This window comes from Amblyomma mixtum, chromosome 3 (assembly GCF_055824585.1).
Source record: "Amblyomma mixtum isolate Tamu chromosome 3, ASM5582458v1, whole genome shotgun sequence".
Classification (NCBI taxonomy): domain Eukaryota; kingdom Metazoa; phylum Arthropoda; class Arachnida; order Ixodida; family Ixodidae; genus Amblyomma; species Amblyomma mixtum.
The window spans coordinates 241014974-241030612 of NC_143014.1; the positions used below are offsets into that span (position 1 = coordinate 241014974).

A 15639-nucleotide genomic window follows, 5' to 3' on the forward strand; every position below is an offset into this window, starting at 1 on the left:
TTTTATGCTTTCCAGGCTGGGCTTATCAGGGAAATCAAAGCAAAGAAGGTGCAAACAAATATTACCACCTTTTTAGACAGAATAATTGAGCCAAATAAACTGTGTTTCATTCTCATGTTCAACTTGGCTTGCTTTTGATCACCCAAATCAGGATGATAGGAATCTTCTCCAGGGCCCCGCTAAATTCGTATCATCAAGATTCTACTTAAGCACTGTAATGATGCATTTCTATGAAGGGCAATTAATACACTTAATGTAACTGAAATTAGTGGATGTTATGAAAAATTACCTGGATGACAAATGAAGGCCCACAAAATTCTAGTGATATGGAATAAGTAGCCCTATCCTACACATGCAGTGGAGGTGTACCTTGATGCCAAAAAGGACAAGTACAGGTGATTACACAAGAAAACAAAAGTAAAAAAAAAGTTCTTTATTATAGTGGCCTATCACAGCCCACCACAACTCCTGTCTCCAACCAAACTGCTGTCCAGCCAATGTCAGGACCAAAATTTAATACAACAAAATTATGAAGAACCACTCTTACAGCGATGACTGGACGTAACTTATTTCAGAGCTCAAAGAGGATGCCTGTGGCAGTAGATGCAACGATATGACAGGCGACTGTGATGCAATGTGGTGCTCAGCATGAGTGTCACGGGCAGCAGTCATAACTTCGATGGCTCACTACTCCTCTCCTGATCCAGTGCCCCTCTTGAGTCGTCGTGGCCTTGGTGACTGACGTAGTGACCTCTTTGGTGACCGGTCTGCATGCATGCAAGCAATGTAACAAGTTACTCGTTTTACTTCATTACTCAAAACCCAAGCTGTACTGTATCTTAGTAGATACGAAACACTGAGAGCCAAGATTTTAAAAAGAAAAAATAAAGGGGGCGGGGGGGATGAGGATGGTGAAAAGAGAGAGAAAGCACATGCAACGAATTATGAGCTGCCCTCAATACACCATCATCTGATTACACCCAAGCACTCTGTACGGTGTGGCAGCAGCGCAGTCCCAAAGGAACCCCCAACGGCTTTAACATCAAGAGTGTCTACCATATAAGTGTTTAAATACTAAGATTTTTCAACATTTTCACAACTCATTGCATCAAAAATTTATGCAAGACCTGCTGTGTGACAGTAACTGTGTGAAAGTCGAGGATACCGCCTCAATGTGGTAGCTAAATACGGCTTGAACAACAGCTACAGTGAGCCAATTTTTATGTGCCGAATTATAAGTTCTACTTTGCTCTGTGGTTAAGGGGGGACGAGGGTCTTAACTAACTTTTTTATTTATGGATATAGTCTCATGAAATTTTGCACACAGATGCATTTTTCTCTTCTAATTCCAAATATGTAATCATAATTGAGCTGGTGGTCTTAAATCTTACAAAGTCTAGAATGTAATTAGGTAATTTCTTATCTAGCTTTTATGAATGTTCTCATTGCATTTTGTTCCATTTATTTACATGAATTGATAACCAGAGAGTTCCCATACCTGGTGACATTCTTTGTTTACTTTTAAAGGCATGTCATCGTGATATACTATGTCGAGAGTAAAAGGTCGCAGTATTTGACGCTGCAACTCGTTAAGCCAATTGTAAATTCCTATATATATGTGGCCTAAACAAAAAAAGGAAGAATGTCATCGGGTATGGGAATTCGCTGGCTATCAATTAATGAATCAACAAATGCAACAAATGCAACAATCAACAAAATGCAGTGAGAAAGTTCATTAAAGCTGCACAAGAAATTATCTAATTACACTCTAGAATTTAAGATAACTTTTGATCGAAGTCCACCAGCTCAATTATGACTACATTTTTAGACTCAGAAGAGAAAAACGCATGTGTGTGCAAAATTTCATGATTCAAGCCATAAATAAAAAGGTCAGTTTTAAGACCCTCGTCCCCCCTTAAGACAACTGCATCCAATGCCTGAGAGAACAAAATTTCTTTCTTTGCATGCACATCATTTGTTGATGCTAGAGAGTGGTGATGGTGAGCTTAGCATGGAGGAACGGTAATCTCACAAAGAAGGTGGGAATAACTTCAATACATTTTGCCAAAATTCAGCTGCAAGTTGCAGGGTTGACCTCTCGGTGGAACTGGCATAGCACTCAAATCAATGCTGTATTTCTTGTCGCTTACATGTTGGGTTCCAATAGCTGTAGCACAAAAAGAACAAAACTAAGGCCACTGTCGAAGAAGTAGCTACAGCCACCTGATGCGACGCTATATGCACACAACATTCAGCTTAGCGAGACAGCATTCGCAACACAGAAAGTTGAACTGCGGCACGCTGCATGTTGCCGTTACAATAACGGAACAAGAGAGAAACTTGGTGTGAGAGCAGTGCCACCATGCAAAACCTCATAATACTGCAGTGGGTGAACCATTTTAGGGCTACACAACTGCACAAAAAACCTCCACTCACTCGGGTCACGAGTTTCCTTGGGGAGCCAATCACAGTCCACATCACTGGCATTTGTAGTACCCATTTCCACCTTTTGCTTACTGGCTGGCTTCCTCCTCTGCAAATAAAATCAAACAGCAGAGAAAAGAGTGCATATTCTAGCTTAGTGCTACCAACAGGGTTCGCAGCTGCATGCAAGCTAATTTGCAAAAGCCAGAAAGTTGAAATGACAGAAATGTCAAAGGCTTTGCACAATTGTCAGCAACTTATTTCAAGCATGGCTAGTATAAGCGGAGTTAGCTAAAATGTCTTCAACAGCACATATTGGCAATATTGCTCCGCTGCTTTGGACACACATTGTGTGCAGACTGGAGACCAAGAGGCCCTGCCACCTCGCCAACCTTAGTCTCCTGGCACAGTGTCTTCAGCTCGCCGACTGTCATTACATTATTACAGCAGTCACCGTATAAACGCATGTCAGGGCCTGTTGGCAGAATGGGGGTTAAGAGTCGCTGCTTGATGGAACCACGGTCAAGTCGACACCCGTTCCCACCACCACAGACAGGAGTGCTGTCGAGTCAATGAGTTGAGTGATGGAAGGAAGATTACGAGTGGGTTTATTTACATTTTTACAAGCCAAGTGAACAGAAGTGAGACGACTATGCCGCATTTGTTGTCGAGTTTTATACTGTTCTCGTTCCCTAAATTCCCCAGGTTGAGGACGCCCACGCCGGGGTGGGAGGGGCCTAGAGCTTTAACTTGTGCACACCAACACACCACCGCACTTATGGTCACGCCCCCATCGTGTGTTGAGTCTGAGGGAAAGAAGGTTGCCAACAAGGTAGCGTCGACTGCGGCAGGTGATGGTTTCTGGCCAGCCGAAGGTTGCCGCGGGTCACCGACATCTGTTCTTCATCAAATGACACCCGCTGCTCAAGTCCGGAACGCGAGGTCACGAAAAGGCCGGAAAGTGGTCTCTCGTCCCTGGAGATGATCGTGAGGGTTGGGGATGATGCCCGCCAGCTCGTTGCAGCGCTTGGCATGCCGAACAGCCATAAGAAACGAGGCCCTTTGTTCCCCGGCACGGTCACGGCAATTGGAGAAGATACCATCCGTCTCCCCACAGCACCGGCGGCGGTGTTCGACACGTGCAGACACTTCGGAAAGGAGGTCTGGTTTTGCTTAAACTTTGGCCCCTTCGTTTTGGTCCTGCACTCCGACCGGGCAAACTCGGTAATTGGAATCAGCTGTCACCTGGGCCCTCTACGTGCAGTCCATGACGGCAGGCCTGGGGGCCCCCAACCCTCGAGTTGCTCGGAGCCACCAGGAAACACGTGTGTGCCGGCTGCTTCGAAGCGAGACTCGATGACGCCCATCTCAACAGGCCGCACTTTTTTTTCCGGATTCGAGGGCCTATTTGCCAACCATTGGGCCGCCAACAGTTGCTCGCAGACAGAGCTGATCGCAGGCCACGGCACAAGCATTTAGAAGGCTATTGTCACATGGGTGATCGAAAGTCCGGGTGCGGCTGTTACATGGATTTCAAAACAAAATATTTCCTTCGGGAAAACAGGGTGCGGCCCGTACACGGCTGCGACCCTTACACTCGTTTATACGGTACTTCGTGCAAGAGGTTTTTCCACAGCATGAGAGTGAGAACACTTGACATTTGCAACCGTGACAAACAGCCATCAAGCACGAAATTATGCACAAGCGCCTCGAAAAGTGTCTTTTTGCTCCAGTGACGGTTCAGCAGAATTTGTCGCAGCTGTCATCATGCAGATGTGAGGCCCTCTGGCCCCTCCTGGATGCCTGCTGCGGTCACCTTTTGTTTCTTTAAATGCAGACCTTTGTTGTCATGATTGTGCGGATCTCGGAGGCTATAGGCTATACTTCCATTCACTTGGAAATGGTGATCAAAGACACTTTTTCAGTGCAGATGACACAAGCTTGAATCGAGTGGCAGGAAAATCTTTATAAACACAATTTTTGCAGCAATAAAAGTCTTTTGCTATTACATATTATCAATACGGCTAGAAAGAGGTACAGAATTTTTATTGTGACCAAAATTAGCGTGGAGTGGTCCTCGGTGCCTTTTCAAGTCGATCACTTAGCTTTTAACTAGCAGCCACTTCTGTGCCTGCATCAAAAAAGATCATGCAAATGAATTCTGGGCAGTATGAACATTTGCTGGCACAGGTGAGTGTGTTGTTTCACAGCAAACAGTTCTTCATAATATCTCGCTCATAAAACCAGATCCTGAGATGAAGACAAGTCCTCTTGCTTGAAACATTTGCTTGAGAACTGAGGCTTCACTCTCAGCCATGTTCATTTTGTACTCATAACATTAAGGCATTTGTCCCATTCAGCAGCAGAATATGCTCATTATTGTTGCACAAGTTTCTTGAGCACTCATGTCATATCAATAACAGCTTCTCTGGATGTCGCAAATAGCTTTGTAGAGTAAATATTTCTAACGTATAAATGCTCAGAAGAGGGACAAGAGCATCCCTACCTATAGCCATATTACCACATTTACTCGCATGATGAATGCACATTTTTTTCCGAAAAAAATAATAATTAAAAAACAAACAAAAATTTGGGACGTGTGTTGATTACGCAAAGTGAAATATTCAGAATAAGAGGCGGTAAAAACTGGACGAAACAGAAGCCTGATATAAATAACTACTGCATCAGGCACAGCTCTTTTTGAAAATAAAGCAAACGCACCTTTCAGCATAGTTTTCATGCCGGAGAGCACAGTTGCCAACACACTTAGGAGCCCATCATGGTGCCTAAAGAGAGCAACTCTAGTTTACTTTAACACAGCTTTCAGCACTCAGCGCAAAGCAAAACTACTACAAGTTCAAACAATCCTCAATACGGAACAATGAAAAGAGGAATTCTTTGCGACACGAAATAATTTTGGTCGGTAGTTTACTATTGCTGACCACAGAATATTGTGCAAAAGCAGTTTTTTTTTTTTTTTTGAAGTGGACACCACCGCCACATACCTAAAGGCGCGATTAAGGTACCCACTGACCCAGGGAGCCAGTCATGCACCTTTACTTTCCTCAATATCATCGGAGTCTGCAACGCTGCCAATGCCAATTCTCTGCCTCTTGTCACACATTTTGCTCCACTGCTGCGTTTCTGCCAAAGCATGCAGCGCACACCTCACTCACTACCGCCACATAGCTCCAAGCACGAATGACATTTCCACTGAGCCAGGGAGAACCAATTATGCATCTTTCCTTTCCTTTCGTGACTGTCTCAAAATCTTCGTGTCTACCAGCAGATTTCGTAGGATCGGAGGCTTACAGTGTTTTTTGCACACAGATGGAAGTTTATGAAGGGGACCACATGCAATGCCTAGCGCGAAAGTGCGGCAGTAAAACACGAGGCTTGATCGGTTGTGGCCACAGCACAGTGCTCTCATGCAGTGGCCAGCGAAGCTGATCTGCTTGAGCTGAAGTGGGTTCGAAACCCAGTTGCGGCAATATTATTCCGTAAGGTATCTGAGAGGCTTCAGACAAATACTGCCTGTACAGGATTGCTAGTGAAGTAGTGAATTCGCACTAAAATTAATCACTTACGTCTCTCCATCAAGTTCTTCATCGATTTCCACTACTTCGATTGTTTCGTTGAAGACAGCATCTTGGAAGGCATTACCATCCTTGAAAGGAGGTAAAAATAAAGCACATATCAGGCAACAAGCAACAAATTGTGCAGACGAAAAACACTCAGGACCCTTAGGCAACTATAGAGTCCCGGGATAACGAGGCTCCTGTTCAAAAATTCTCGCTACTGCTTTCTTATAGCAATGTTCTGCTCCACGTACGCAGGGGAGCATCCTGACCTATTCCCATAATGCACTCAAACATGATCCTCACAAAGCGGCAGCACTTGCCCATCATGAATCCAAAGTAGCAATAGGCACGCAGATGCTTCAAGCAAGGTTGTTTTAATCACTTCACCGTGCATACTTTGAATATGAACTATTCCACACTAGCTTGCGATTTGTGCATTAAGCAGTATGTATCAGTGGTTTTTAACTACTACATGCCTGTCAGGTAAAAAAAACCTCCGCCTGTGAAAAAATGATGCGTCATTTGGTGCAAATTATCATCTCAATCCCATTTCATAACGGCCCAACAAGGTAAAGAAAAAAATGAAATGAGGCTATACTCCAAGCCTTTTTTTCTTTTTTTATGCTCTTGCTTCTCAGTTCAGAGCCAGTCCTCTGGCATAAATGCACTGTACTAGCAAGACCTACGCCATTATTAATGCGCGTTCAAGTTAACTGTGTTAGAGGTGGCACACGACTTGCACACAAAAAGTACTGTATTAGCAGAACTATAAGTCTACCTTTTTTTATTTTTCCATTTTGAAATTACGAATTTGCGGGGACGACCAACAATCAAAACCAAAGCATAGCGCCATTAATAAAGGTGAGACAAGCGAGATAGCAGGGATGCTATAGTGTGGTTCGTCATTCGGCTATTTTGCTCGCTTGTTTGGAAGGTTTTTTCCTTTTTACTTTTACTGCACACTTGCCGCTCATGGGAGTGCTGATAGTTGATGGAAAGGCCGGAGTTCCAATCGCGGCGGCACCGCCACTCAGAACAGCAGCGCTTCTGGGGAGTTTTGTTAGCTGATGGAACTGCAGACACTGCTTACGCATAGTTTCTCTTTGGCTCTGTTAGCCACATATGGCTTGACTGCTGGCCACGTTTTGCCAGTTTTTACTGTCGCGCTTTGTCAATCATCATGAATGTTCAGACTCTGGTAAGCATTAGGAGCTTGTTCATGGCTACATTCAAGAGGTTTGGTTTACAGGGGTTTAACGTCCCAAAGCGACTCAGGCTATACGGCCTGACTCTCTGCCACTCCCTGCCAAAGTTTGCCTCCCCTCTGTTTCAGCCAGGATATCACCAAATCACACTGGTGCCCTGATCCGCTCTCATCTCTTCCTGCTCCTTACGGTTACAGCTACCATTTAAAAATGTGACACCCTTTAGCACGCCATAATTCAAGGATTTTTCAAGGACCAACAGAAATACTAGGACTTTTAAGAGCCCTTGAAAACACCTTTTTTTACACTCAAAGGTTTTCAAGGACACATATGGAACCTGAAGTAAGCAACTATGCAGACAATAGCCGCCGCAGTGGCTCAGTGGTTATGGCGCTCGGCTGCTGACCCAAAAGACGCGGGTTCGATCCTGGCCGCGGCGGTTGAATTTCTATGGAGGCGAAATTCTAGAGGCCCGTGCATTGTACGATGCCAGTGCACATTAAAGAACCCCAGGTGGTCTAAATTTCCGGAGCCCTTCACTACGGCATCTCTCATAGCCTGAGTCGCTTCGGGACGTTAAACCCCATAAACCAAACCAATCCAAACTTCATTAATAATAATTAGAGACCGGATTTTAGGCGAATGCCTATTTTTTTCAACGCTTCGTAGGCGCACCATTTTTACATATGAGCACGAATTAGGTGTTGACAATGTGTTTAATACTCTTTTTATAATGCCTACAAATGCCTATTTTGGGTGTCAGTGCCTATAAATGCCTATTTCCGATGTCGGTGCCTAAAAATGGCCTATTTTACAGAAAAGGGGCCTGAAATACGCTGTGGTTTTGCTTTCAGATTCTGTTTGCTTTCGAATCCATTTCGGTTTTGAGTAGAACACACACGTGGCAACATTAAATGGCCTCGTCAGTTGGCTGTGGTGAACACTGCACCTACGCCGGCTGTGGACACAATACCACGTCAGCCGAAAATATCGAAGCAACCTTTTTCCTATTTTCTGCCATTTTATTGTGGCTGCTTGTTTATGACTTTGGCTGTTAAAGTGGTAGTTGACCAGATGGTACCACATTTCGGAAAGTATACAGAGTAAGTGATAGATTCGTCTAAATAATTCCCAGTTGGTTCCAATTGAAACCAACTGTAAAATGTTACATAAACCTACTGGAAGCTGTTTAACTGATTAAAATTTCCACCTGGATAACCTGCCTTATTTTCGTTCCTTGTGACCCAGCCGCATGCCATCTTCATCAAATCGCATTTGGCGGTAATCTTGTTGGAGTAGGCCACACTAGACACCTGGCAGTCGTGCGTGCATACGAAAACGCATTCGTGCTTGTCTGCTACTACTTCCATAGCTTTAACAGTGATTTCTAGATGGATGATATTTATTTTACCATGGATCATCGTGGAGGAAGATATCCCGGTTACTTACACCATTGCTGTCAACGGACCGGATGCGTTGCAATGTTTCTTCCATCCTAAGGGCTACGTAAATACGGGCTGAACTGCGTTAACACTAGAAAAGTAGCTTTTCAGACCTTGTGCCAAGAAATGGTAATCGACATTCTTATGAAGTGAAATTGTAAATAAATGCCCTTGTACCTCTCAACAGTTATATTTTTCAAAATCTTAGGCACTTCCAATTATACGTTATCCCAGAAAACAAGTTTTTCCAGCATTAAAGAACAATAAGTATCAATGAGGTGCTTCTATACATATCTTCTGTGTTTCACCTTTCACTAATCAGGCATTACCTTCACAAGCGAAAAGATAATGCAGCGAGATGTGATACTTACAGCATCTCTGTACCGAAGATCCACAGCCAAACCAAAGGGCCCAGCACTGAAGCTCTCACTGGTGAAGAAGCTGTAAGGCAGCGTGGCCTGCTGCTTGGGCTTTACCACCCTGTTGCAACCAATGGCAGTGAACTAAAAGCAAAAAGAAATGTGTTATCAATTAAAGTCCCTTTTAAGAGAAAAATGAGCCCACTGCATGTATCAAAATAGGATAATGCACAGGCCGTAGGATAAAATCTTAGTAATAAATCCCATCCCAGACACTTCATTTCAGTCAAGTTCTTAGGACCCAGTGGAGGTGTGTCATGAATTAAGGTGGATAAAGTAGGGAGAGAGAGAACGAAGATGATAAAGAAGAGAAGAAGGTTTATGGAAGAAGGAAGAAGACAAAAGAGACGGCGAAGAATAATAATTATAACAGGACTCGTGCATCATGGTCAGAAGAGAAAGACAAAGCCTTGGGCAAACTGTTCCAGACATCAGTGGTTTTACAAGGCAGCAAGCAGGCTTTGCAGTGTCCCGAGGCCCACTGACCAGGCATGGATGTCACTGGCTTTCATTCCAGTCCTTCCCACCCACTGCACACCCCCGTCAACGGAACGTTATGACCTGCCAGCTGCAGACATTAGTTGCTGCTACGAGGGATCAATGGGTCTAGCGCCGTGCTACTGCTCATGTGGCACAGACCCACATACCACCACCTCTGCCGGGACCTTATCACTAGAACTAGGTACCTGTATGTGTTCACCGATATGGCATAGCATGTTGAGGCCTCAAGGTTCTTTTTTCCATGCGAGCCAGTTTGTAGGACTTTGGTTTCAAGCATTAGTACTTTAATCTGCCTTTTTCATACGGCTGTTCAGCACATGCACACCTCTCCTCCACCCTCTCCTGGGCTCCACCGGTTGAAAACAAACTACCAGTTCTAGCGCACATATGCAGTTCATGCCGGTGACAGGTGCAAGCGACACATGGTGGCAGCTGACATGCATCTCTGCACTTTGCGAATTGTCTGTCGTATGAAATGTTTTGTCCCCTGTGCAACCACCTGATCTGTCTCTTCAGATTATAATCCACTCACACAAAGAATGAAGCTTAGCAACTTTGTGACATTTGATGGGAGGCTCATCAAAAATAGTCACGAAGTTGGGAAGCCTTCTGCACGAGAGTGAGCCATAAGCTGAAGAGTCGGCCAAGTGATTGTATATGGAATGAAACATTTTATATGACACACAATTCACAAAGCACATATATATGCCACACCAAATGAAGAAGAAAACTGCTACTGACAATAAGCCAATGAAGTCCTAAAGCTTGAAACCAAATGTTTAACAAACTAGCGCGGGTAGAAAAAGACACTTGGCTCTACTTGCTGCGTTGCACTGCTGAAGATGTACAGGAACCTTTTTCCAGTGACGAGGCTCCGGCAGAGGTGGTGCTAGCGAGTCTGCACCAAGTCAGCAGTACCACGGCACTGGAAACGGATTTCTAGTAGTAACGACAAAGGTCCATGGCCAGCAGTTCACCACATCAATGATCGGAGGCACTCACATCTTGTGTTGACACGAGTCTGTGCAACGGACCAGCACAGAAGCGAGTGGCATCCACGCCCGGCTGTTAGGCCTAGGGACATGACGAAGACAGCTTGCTCCCTTGCAGCACCATTGACATTTGGAACAGCCTGCCCCCAGGGCAAGTCACCTCTTCTCTCACAGTGCAACACTACTTAAGGGCATGTTTCCCGATTCTGTGGCATTGGAGACAATGACACAGAAGACTGACAGCGAGGGAATGAGAAGAGGAAGGCTGAGATGCCCTGTTACTGAGCTGGCTGAACACAATACAGTAGACTTGAACATCAAGGGATCAGAAATTCTGTTCACCTTATCAGAAGCGCCTCAAAAAAGAGAGAGAGAGGAGATATGTGAGCATGCTATGCATGTCGAAATATGTGCTACATCAAAAAAATAGCTGACCACTTAGCGTGGTTACGCCAAATGTGAATTAGGTGAGCACTTCGGTTTTCACTTCGGTTCGAGGCTCGGTTTTCAAGGTCAACCACGGCTTCAGACAAAGACTGCCAAAAATGGTGAGTGGGGGCTCCGCCTTAACTGTATCACCTGATAGCTTTAATAGGTTAATGCCCATTTATGCAGAACTGGTCATTCTACTTTACACTCTTGCCCGCTGGGAGACCTCATACCACTGCTGGCACAGTGGTGCAGCGGTTACGCAATGCGCCACGGCTCTGTGATGGCAGCTGCTGCCACTGGCGAGGCTTGTGTGACCCAGCTTGCTCTCCCTGAGCAATCCACGTCGCCAGACAGACAGTGGTGAAATCGGTGAGTGCAGTTCTTTGTGCTAGCGCAGTAAAAAATAAATACAACGACCCTGCGGTGAGAGGATAATTGCAAACGGAACATAAATGGCATTACGCATGAAGTAGGCTAAACACTCAGGGCATGGAACACGTTATCCTTCTTAAAAATCGCACTGGGCTAATTTTCTTCTTTTCAATCTTTTTCGCTCTCTTTTAGAGAGACTTCTACTTGTTATTTTTTGTTCCCGGCAATTTCTGAGGATCCAACTGCTCTGAAGGTGCCGCCCACCTGGGCAGACGTGCATCTCTCTCTTATCTCGATCCTTCTGCAGTGTAGCCGTTGTCAACTTTACGGGCAGGTGCACCATGTGCCTCAGTTACAGTTAAGTACGGCTCCAAACTGTTTAAGCTCTAAGTCAACCAATGATCTACTCCACCCCTACACGCCTTTTAGTCTGCCGGTGCCAATGTGTCGCAGGTGACGCATGCACGGTGCAGAGATCTGCAATCTGCACCCCACCCATGCAACAGCAAAGGTGCCTTGCAAGACAGGTTCCCCCCACAACGCCGTGAAGTTGGGCAGAAGTCTTCCTGTCAGGGTGTGCTCACTGCAGGGAAGCTTTTTATATACTTTTCCTTTGTTCGACAGTGTTGCACAGACGCTCCGCGAATATCGTTGCATGGGGTTCGCAGTTGCTATGAACGTTCACGTCTTAACTGAATCACGCACGAAACAGTTTGTCTTTAGAAGACTTTCTTAAAAAAAAACACTGAATCCCAATGGGAACCAACCACATGGTATCGCATTACTCATCTTACCCGAGAATTTGTCTTAACCAAGTTCGTCTAAACAGGAGTCTAGTGTATCTGTGTGCAGCAGAAGAAAGCAGCACTTGCGCAAACTGCCGCTCCTTGGGTCTGTGGTATCCTTGGTGCATTGTGGCACACGAAACATTACGGCAAAAACGTGAAAGCGAGAAAACTCTGCTTCCATGCCGTGAGAGCAGAGGCTCAACGAGAAGGTCCCACAAACTGCTTTTGCAGAATGTCGCGTTACACAGCCGTGACTGTCGGCTAATTTTTTTGCAGCCCTTGCTTTGTCTTTTGCTTATTCGACACAAATATTTGACTTAATCTTTTTCTGTCCTGCAGAAAGTCGTGTTCAGGCTTCCCATTCCTCTTCTGACCATGTTCCATGAGTCCTTACTGCTCCACTCAGTCTTCTTTCTCCGTCTATAAACCTCCTTATTTCTCTTCATTTTCTTTTTCCCTACTTAATTCACCCAACTCATGACAAGGTGCCTAGGCTGAATTTCAACAGGCAACTCCACACTTCCAGAAATAACCCTTAACAGATCAGACAAACATACCTTCCTGCATGTGCAGGGTTCATTGCACTAGCACGTCATGCTGACATCAGCTTTGTTTGTCCATTCTCCGTAGAAATTGATGCTGCAGCTTTTTCTCGCTATGTTGATGCGAGTCTGGCTGCATGAAATGAATTTATTGCTGAGAAATTGGATTTAAAATATTCCCCACAAACTGATTTCAACTCATGATATCCAGAGCGAAAAAGTCTCAGTGATAACAATTTGGAAGTGTATGCCTGGCCTCAGGGGACCGTTTGAGAAAAAATGTCTCACTGCACCGCAATTTCCCTGCGAGAATGACCGGTGGTGGCGATATCTACAGTTCGGCTTTTAGCCATTTTTAGCTTTCAACAGCTCCATTTGCATGGAAGTAACCGCCTCGTCACTGAAACGCACCAACCCATCGATACAGGCCAACTTTGATCTGTGCTCAGTGTTGATGTACTGAGCATGCTGGTAATGTTGAACTCATTTCCCTTGTCAAATGCTGCGCAGCTAGTTATGCTAAAGACATGATTTATGTAGGTGGCCCACTCCTGCAGAAGATTTGGCCATCTAACTAAATTTAGTGTCAGCATACAATTCAAGCTGGATATAGCGAAACTGAGAAGAGTGCAATTTTTCACTACAAGAAGTTTTCATGTTATGACTCAAAAGGTCAGTGCAGAATGAAAACTAAAAAGGGAGAAGCACTCAATTGCACTCTGGCAGACGCGGTGACACAGGAAACATCGTTCTGAGCCGCACTCCTGTTCCTCACAGGTTGGTGTCTTTCCGTGTACTCTAAGTAGTTTTCTGTCATTCCTCCGCATCCCTGCTGCTGCCAAAAGTGTGTATTTTGCTTTGAATGATGAGTGATGATGACTGCCTAACGTGTGTAGCGTGCAATGTAGAGGTCGACAGCGAACGTTACCTAATATGTAATGAGTGTGAATACGTCTACCACTTAGGAAAGTGTTGCGGCACCTCAGAAACGCAATATATTGCAATGAGGGAAGTGACACGAAAGACATGGCGATGTCAGACATGTCGTGTTAGCAAATCAAGAGGTAATGCGAAAGGAAAGCACAAGGCTGACGCAGCTGAGAGCAGTGTTGCGCAGCAGAATGAGGACAGGCCTGACATCAGCTATGTCTTATACGACATTCAAGAGAAGCTCAGCGCTCTCATGTCATTGAAAGACACTGTTGAAAACATTGAAGCATCTGCACAGCTAATGTCGGATAAATATGACAAAATTCTTGCTGACACCGCGTGTCATGACAATGAGATAAAGGACATCAAGAACAGAGTCCACGCGCTAGAAGCAAAGACAGACATTGCATTGCCGTCCGTACAGGAGCAACTGAATGATTTGGAATGGCGGAACCTCAAGCTCAACCTAGAAATACACGGTATCAAGGAAACAGAAAATGAGGACCTGCTAGCAAAAGTAAATGATGTAGCGCAGTCACTGGAAGTCACACCCCTCTCGACAGCAGATATTGTAATAGTTCATCGACTGCCGTCTAAGCCAGATAAGACGACCGGTGTTATCGTACGGCTTGCTGCACAAGACACGCGGGACGAATGGTTTCAGAAAAGGCATGCGCTAAAGACATCTGGAACTTCAGTTTACATTCAAGAAAACTTGACTAGGCATTGCAGGGCTCTTCTTTGGGACGCGAAACAATGGGCGAAAAGCCACAACTTCCAGTATGCATGGCACAGGAATGCAAAGGTCTTTGTCAGGAGGAGAGATGGCGAGAATGCGTGGCGCGACAGGACAGTAGGTGGCCTGGCAACGATAGAACTGTAGTTTCCATGGTTGTGGTTTGGTTAAGCGGATTCTTTTTTCTTTGAATGCCAGGTGAATGTTACATAGATCCAGATAATATATACAACTTTCATGGTGCAGGTTTCCAAACTTCGTTTAAGGTATTTCACGTGAACACGCAGTCGGCAAGAAAAAAGTGTAGGTGAAATCATCTTCAAATATTCAGAGTAAACCCCCGTTACTCGAAGTCACACAAGAAGAAGCCATTAAGTCATCGCCCTGATAACGAGACTGTGGCAGCCACTGCCACCATCTCTGTCTGCCACAGCTCGCACGGTACCACTATGCGTGGGGTGGAGAGAGTGGAGGAGGCAGCGTAGTCAGAGGCCTCTTCCCACATGCGCCCTCTCTCAACTTGGCCGGCTGTCATCGCCCTGATCAACCGACAACTCAAGTCCCCAGCGCTCTCCACCCACTCCTGGCATACAGCATCGGTCAGTGCCAGAATCCCGCGAGCAATCGAGTGGCAGCGATGGGTGCGCATTGCTCGTACCGTGCCTTCTTTACTACGTCCTGTTGTTTCGGGCTGCTTTTGAGCATGAACTGTTGCAATGCCACTCGGTGCAACGTTACAAAAGTGACAGCTCTGGAGACTGCTGCATTTGCCACAGAGAGGTGTTGACAACACTGCAGCATGGCGCATTGCGTCAACTGCATTCGCTCATTGAAATCATAGACTTTCCTATAGTGGTGTTTGTTTTTACTGTTGAGAAACTTTCTCATGGTTCGGCCCAATTACAAGTACCACAGCACCCGCTGAGACATAGTTGGAATACCGAGTTCATTACATATAAAATTAATCACCACAAACCTCTGTTACAAGGAGTTCACAAATACAAACGCTCCAATGCGTGCATCAATGGGGAATTGGGAACTTCGTAATATTGACGAATTCATTACATGGAGCTTTGTTGCATTCAGGCTTAACCATATTGCGAAATTTCAGCCAAGCCTGAAATTTCTAAAAATTGAGTCCCAGAAAGAAAAGCTTTTTTACAGCATATCAGCATGCACCACACAAACATATACAGGCATAAATGTTTCCTAGCATTCCCCGAGGCACCAAACTTCATCACGGCTGAGCATAATCTCATTTGCTACAGAGAAGGC

The 15639-nt window shown here is 45.1% G+C and overlaps 1 protein-coding gene across 2 annotated transcripts in view; it reads right to left on the reverse strand.

Annotated features, from left to right (window-relative positions):
• Positions 1–418: 418 nt before the first annotated feature.
• LOC149354164 (translocon-associated protein subunit alpha-like) overlaps positions 419–15639 on the reverse strand; it is a 32583-nt gene continuing 17362 nt past the window's right edge. The window contains exons 5-9 of one of the 2 annotated variants that reach the window (XM_089583097.1): positions 9024–9155; positions 6012–6091; positions 5146–5210; positions 2437–2533; positions 419–767 (exon numbers count right to left, since the gene is read on the reverse strand). In XM_089583097.1, the coding sequence (XP_089439223.1) occupies positions 2514–2533; positions 5146–5210; positions 6012–6091; positions 9024–9155 (297 nt within the window). In that variant the 3' untranslated portion in view covers positions 419–767; positions 2437–2513. The remainder of the gene's footprint in view (positions 768–2436; positions 2534–5145; positions 5211–6011; positions 6092–9023; positions 9156–15639) is intronic. The other variant, XM_089583096.1, reaches the window with a different exon arrangement.